This window comes from Calidris pugnax, unplaced genomic scaffold (assembly GCF_001431845.1).
Source record: "Calidris pugnax isolate Ruff unplaced genomic scaffold, ASM143184v1 scaffold103, whole genome shotgun sequence".
Lineage (NCBI taxonomy): Eukaryota > Metazoa > Chordata > Aves > Charadriiformes > Scolopacidae > Calidris > Calidris pugnax.
In genome coordinates, this window is record NW_015090990.1 from 8,394,486 (window position 1) to 8,401,574 (window position 7,089).

General features: G+C 36.6%; 1 protein-coding gene across 1 annotated transcript in view; it reads right to left on the reverse strand.

Moving 5' to 3' along the window:
- The window catches only part of SLC25A12 (solute carrier family 25 (aspartate/glutamate carrier), member 12), a 49,586-nt gene extending 42,730 nt beyond the window's left edge, over window positions 1–6,856 (reverse strand). Inside the window, exons 1-2 of the mRNA XM_014954311.1 lie at window positions 6,717–6,856; window positions 1,365–1,507 (exon numbers count right to left, since the gene is read on the reverse strand). Of these exons, the coding sequence (XP_014809797.1) occupies window positions 1,365–1,474 (110 nt within the window). The 5' untranslated portion in view covers window positions 1,475–1,507; window positions 6,717–6,856. The remainder of the gene's footprint in view (window positions 1–1,364; window positions 1,508–6,716) is intronic.
- Window positions 6,857–7,089: the final 233 nt, after the last annotated feature.

Sequence of the window (7,089 nt, forward strand, 5' to 3'; positions counted from 1 at the left end):
AAACATATTACTGATTTGTTAGTGTAAGAAAGATCTTTTTATAAAACATTTTCTGAAGAAATGCACACTGTAAAAGATAACCGACAGCTTTCAGAGGAACAAATGCTCAACATGTTGGTTTACTAGTCATCAATTAGACTATTATTTCAACAGATACATACAAAATAGCATTTGCAATGCATAACAATGCAACAAACTGCAGCCATGTATTGCAAACAGAGACAGGTTATTTGGATTTATCAAATGCGTTATCAAAATGCTCACCTTTATAAAGTAAAAAAAAAATCATGTAACATTAAATCAAACAGGAGATCCTACATTTGCTGTTTAATATAAAATGTATACAGCATATGCCATTTTATTTGTAAAGCACAGACATTGTGCAAGCTGCTCAGGACACTAGGCAAACTAAAATATTCTAAAGCAGAACAGAGGAAAATAAAAACATTTAAGTGATGTCAAAGGTCAGATTTAGACTAACAAATCAAAGGCAGTCAAGGAGCTTTCAAATTTAAGTTACATCTCTGTATTTACAAATGTATTTTATACTGTTTTAAAACCAACTTTCTCTCTTCTCTATAAAATACCCACTCCCTTCTGCATTTTTGACCACTTCTCTGATCCATCTCAAATTTTTCACTTTATTTTAACAATGTCCACACTTCCTACTGCAATCCAAGGCAAAAGCTGGAAGCCTACATAAAGCAAGAGAAAAGGCTCATATGAATATGAGTGGGTCCAAGGGTACTACCTCAGTGGAGTGGACATTTTGTAAATTAGTTTCAGAGAACTGTCTAAAAGCAAACAGTATCATCTGTAAGCAGAGTTGGAAAAGTTTTATGTGGTGTGACCTTATCTTGATTAGCGAAACACCTTCTTCCTTCATTGAGTCATTAGTGTCTCTCTCCTAATAGCCAGCACTTCAAAAAAACTCCTCAATGGTTTCCATTTGAATTGCACACTACAGAACTAAGGAAGCTTTTCCATATTTCATTACAGGTACTAAAAACTCTACATAATATCCAACCATGGATGCTGAGTATACAGAAAAGAACTTTTCCAAGGCCATCATAGCCCATTAAACTTATTTCCAGTTCATCTTCCTCTGCATTTGTAGTAATTGTTAAAATTCCATTAAAACAGATGTTAATTTCAAAAAATGCACTGGATTCTTCACTGTTTAACACGGATTTTTTTTTCCTAATTTCCAAAAATGTATAGCCTATTTTATTTGAGAAAAAAACTTATAACCTAAAGAAGCTTGAAGTGTAATAAAATCAATAGTGTATTTTAGAAGATGAAATTATCCAACTCATGCATTTACCCATGCATTACAAGCTTCTAATGGAAAGCAAAATTCTCACCCATCCTTTGTTTGATCTGCCACTCCAGCCAACAGCTGCACTGTTTTAGGGTTGTAACGCGGATCTGTATAAAGTCCTAGGTATTTTTGCACAAAATCTTCTGGGGTCATGAAATGCTCACCATCTTTCTCAACACTGGCATACTAGGGTGAAAATAAAAAACAAAACCACACAAACAAAAATTAATCCATTTAGATGCTAATTATCAGTGATTACCAAACCAGTATCTTTACTGAATATAATTTAAAATGGTGCACAACTCTCTCCACGTTAACTGCTCTGAAACTGAAGGGCTTGATTAAACTAATCACGTTACTATACTAGTTGCATACCATGACAGACAGATTACCTGTTCACATAATGGCCAATATCTTCTAATAAAAAGACAATTATGTATTTTCAGAAACTGTCATGTACTCACATAAATTTATACGAATTAGAGCCATGCTGTAGCCTTCCATTTGCAGCTACATTGTGAAAATACAGCACACACATTTTCTTATGATTTCTCATAGCAGACGTCTTCTGAGTAAGTGTTTCTAATCATTCTTACAGTCAGCTTGGAAAACATGTATTATTTCTCTCCTGTGTCTCCACTGTGTCAGTGAAAACTGACACACAGACAAAAAAGATTTGGGTCAATTGAAATGTTTTACTTTGATTTTGAGTTTTAATTTTATTAACAATAAAGTTTCAAATTAAAATCACAGGCAAATTTCAGAATTACATAATTTAAATATTAATAAAACTAAAAATAAAATAACCATGTACACCTTTTTTACTTATACACCAAGACAGCTGCCACATGTCTGTATCAGTATTTTTACTGATTACTTTTCTGTTTTAATCACTGGTTCATATCTATATCTATTTGTATATATAGGTCAATTTTAAATTAAAAGTGAAAGTTTTAGCATGAAGTAAATTCCATGCCCTCAACTGCCCAGTTACGCTGGGTAATGCCAATCTTGAGGCAGGAGTAGAAAGCATTACAAGTGATGAATAGAAGGGAAATGTATTATGGAAGTTCATACCCCTCAGATCTTGTTTCAAGATGGCTGTATAGTTGCAGGAAAAAATTATTGTAGTTTATTTATGACATGACAGTAATCTTATAAATAAAACCTAAATTTTGACATTTCAAAGTTAAACTGTACTTGCATCCTGGAACACAGGAAAGTAGCTCAGAAAAGATTTCTAGTTCTCTAAGCTACTGTGACCTAATGCAGTTTGATGACTGAGTTCGTTTCTCAGCATTTTTGCTCACACAACCTGTAGGAAAGCTTATTTAATAGTTTAAAACCCACCTCTTCTGTTCACTCTCTATTGTACACAATAATTTAGATGCAGACTTTCAAGAGGCAAGCCACCCAAGACCTATACTGCAACACCTACGCTAGTGAATTCAAAATTCAATTAATGGCCTTATCTGTAGTTTGTAACTTTTCCACTATCTACTGCAGTATCTTGATTCAGTTGACATGGCTTTATGTGAAAGACTAACAAAATGGGCCCTTACCCACAGAAATTAGAATATTACCAATAAAACCTACACACAATACCTGCAAAGGTGTAACACTCCATTACGATACATCGTTCACATGTCTCATGCTTGTTTCAGCTGTACGCAACCCAACCAATTCAGTCAGGGCAGTATTTCAGCATAAAGGAGCTCGCATCAGCGTCAATGCCTGGTTCAGCATCTCCCACATCTCTTCCACAATACCGGCCACTCACATCACCTTATCACCTCTCCTTCTTCCACCCTATTGCTATGATGACAGTCATTCGCGAGACTGCACTGTAAATCAGATTATTGAACTAATCCAAAATTAAAATAAAATATTTCCACAAAAATAAGAACACAAAGCAGTGGACAGGAATCCTTTAATTCAGCACTGCTGCCAACATGACTATATCATGAAATTGTGGCTTCGCTGAGTCAACTCAGAAGGTTCTCTTCTCAGTCACATACACAAGTGACTAAAAAATGCATTATGAAGCACAATTCTGCTGCAAGACATGCAATCCAAGTAAAATTTTTTGTATGAAGGACCATCAAACATGCAGAGTATGGAGCATTATCTTCAGGAATAACAGAATTCAACTGTATGACAGTAGAGTGCATACCAAAGACAGTCAAAATCTAAACGTCATCATCTGTTTTTCTTCAGACACGAGTGTATCTGAGTTTATTACAAACAGTGAATTGTTTCACAATTGTTTCACACAACTGTGTGGAGGAAGTTTTGTTAAATTTTTGAGACAAAAATAATTAACTGACAGATACATTTTGCTTCATATGAGAAGGTCATGGTATTTTGAAAGAGTCTGGCAGCGAGCCAATAAATTAAGGCCTGATAAAGTAGCTAGGCTATTCCCTTTTTGGCATGTATTTACATTTGTCCTCAAATTACCTTTTCACCATACAACTTAAGTCAAGAATCTTTTAGCACAAATAGGCAACTGTAAATTATATCTTAATTTGCATATAAAACATAACACATCAATTAAATCTGTATTTTCCTCAGTCTTGAATTATATTACTTTATAATACAAAATTCTTAATATACATTTATAGACTGTCTCAGGCAAGCACTTGATCCATTTGCATGAAACTTCTTTTTAAATGTCATCACGTAACATGAACACACAAAAATCCTACTCTGTTTGTAAAACATAGTCCAAGGTATTGCCACACTTTCAGAAACAATGCTTTCTTTGAAAAAGTGCTTAGTTTTCCATTTAAAGTGGGGTTGTATCCCAATTATTTCATTTGGGCAGAGAAGAAATAAATGCCAAAACAGGAGAGACCTATGGGTACTCTTAGCATTTTATTATTTTTCAAATTAAGCTAAGCTATCAGCAAGAGCTTCAGGACATTTTTAAGTGGGGAGAGAAGTTTTCCGTATTAAAATTGGGAAATTGTTTTTTTCCCCTCTTTCTCCACCTTGCTGGAACAGGTTCCACTTGCATTCAGCAGTCATGGAATAATTCAACCATATTCCCCGAGGGCTGACTGTGTCTCGCCTAAGAATCAAGAATGTCATCTCACTAAGAAATCTGATAACTGTTGTTCTACATAACTCTTTTATCCTTCAGTGAACTTCTACTTTATTCTTTACAGTTGTTACTGAACTCAGTGGTTAGCAAACACCTGAGAGGCAACTTATTTGATGGTGTACAAACATGACATTTCAATGTCTGCATTTCATAGTTACAGGAATACACTGAAATAATAGCACATCTTTTTAATACAAGACAAAGTTAAGATTTTTAACAGTTTGAAATAATAATAAAAAAATATAGCAAGCTTCAGAAAATCTGAGAGAAAGGTGTATAACAAGCATCCCTTATGATATAACTTTAACTGAATGGACAGAGGACACATATCACATTAAAGGATACAGAAGGAAATTTAAGTACACTCTCTATGAATAAGGTGGATGACGAAGAGGCCTAGAGTTCACATCTTCCCTTGCGCCCATTTCCAAGGGAAGCCAAATTTAGGAAGGAATGCACGCCCTTTAGCTGAAGCTCACAGAACAGGCCAGCACCCTCAGCAAAGAGCACAGCACATCTGACCCCTGACTAGCAATATTTCATAACATGGCTCTCTGCAACTTAGTCTTCGAAAGAGCGGGTTCTCTTCTGATTTTTTTAAAGTTTGCAACTAAGTTTGCTTGCTATCTATCAAACAAAAAACAAAATTTCAAACTACATTATAATCAAGTATCATCCAAAACAATATAAACTCTCTTTCTATGCCAGAAGTGTCTGTGTTGCTTGTCTTTTTTTACCGCAAATTTCAGAGAGTTAAGAGGAAGCAGGAGAGCTTTTGTATTTTTCATCCCTCAGAGCACAAAACAACCTACAACTTAATTTGCATGTTTCTTTGAAGACTACAAGATAGACATAGAGAAGACCAAAAAGCTGTTTTAAAACAGACAGTCTGTCTGCTTTTTAGGTCAGTAAAACATGTATTGTCGGAGAGACAATTTAAAGATCCAGAGGTACAAAGTTCTTCCTCTCCATTTTTCCCTTTATGCCCAAAATCAAGGACTTCAAACAATTTACTTATTTCCAGAAAAAAAAGCACTTCTACTGACTGGAAGTCAACAATCATAAAAAGTCCACATTTCCAAAACTAAACAGGGTATTTTGACACCACATTTCACTTTTTTTTGCAATCAAACATGTAAAAGTATCTTGCAAAAAGCTGGAAAAGAGTTGTGTGCTGTTCGAGAACCACACATTTTTTATTGTATTTATATGTATTTTAAAATTTGTATTTTCATGCCGCTTATTTTATTAAAATACTCTACTGCACTCCTTATCTACAAAAGCTAAATGTCATGTCAACAATAAATGAACCTGTGATTGAAGATATTTTTACCAGAAACTAAATGCAGGGCTTTCACGGTTTGATTCCAGCATTCTAAGTTTTAGCACTCCAGCAATGTTACCAATGTAACCCAATAGGCCACAGCAAAAATCTGCCAAAGTTATGGTTGGGATATAACTTCTCCCCCTCAGGCAAAAACGTACGTCTCCTTATCTTATGTGGAAACCATTAGATAATGCAGTGGGACCAAAAGATACATTTGAAAGATGAAATAATAGATTTTATTATTTACAGTATTAGCTTTAATACTTTTCTTTTTCCTGTTTCATATAGGAAAGCTTCTTGAATATACTGTGTAATACTCAACATAAAGGGAAAATAAAAAAGGTATTTTAGTGATTTTGGAAATATCAGTGGTCCAACTACGGACCCAAACCACAGTTGTTCTTATTCCATATGCCTGGTTCAAACCTTATTATCAAAGTTTTAGGATTGATTGGATTTTCCTGTAACTAAGGGGAATAGGGGAATAGAGAAAGCTGTTATTTATATATGTTAATTCTAAGGCCCTGCAAGGGATAATATTATGAAATACATCGATCTTAAGAAATCAGTTTTAAGTTTTAAGAACATTGCCAGTCCTCTATTCATTTGTAGGTGGAACACGTATAAACCCCAAGGACAAAACATACAACCATGGAATAATAACTTTTAGAATCTAGCAGAAGTGAACTTAAACAATAACAGTTACTGTTGTAATTGCTTTACAGGAAATTAGAAAATACCTTTGAAAATTATTTAAGATTGTAATTGGGACGTGCCTAATCACGGTTTGTGTGAGGAGCAGTTTCTCCTCACCACCTGCAGGCCCTCTCCACACACTGTGCCTGCAGAGTGAACTTTTAAGCGTCCCACAAGCCGGACGCAGGCAGGGTGCTGTGGCGAACTGCCGAAAGGCCGAAAAATAAGTGTCTGTCAGTCAAACAACATTAGACAGATCTCTTTACCTGCAAAAAAATACTTCGTAGTTCAGCAGGATCCGCTCTTTTGGTTGATTGCACCTGTAAACACACACAAGTTAGTGCCTCGCCAGCCGGGCTACTGACAGGGAGGAGATAAGGACCGCCGCCTGCGCTGATAAGGGCGGCAATACCCAGTCCCTTATCTACCCGCGGGGCGAATCCCGAAGAGCAGCCCTCGGTGCTCGCTGCGGGACTCCCCAGCGCTCAGCGCCGGTGACAGCTGTCAGGCTCCGGGCCGCCGGGCAGACCCGCGGACGCCCCGGCCCCCCGCGACACCGGCCGCCACCGCCCGCCGGGCCCTGCCGCCACCGGGTAAGGGACCCCCGCCCGCCCCCGGGCCCGCCGCCTCCCCGATTAA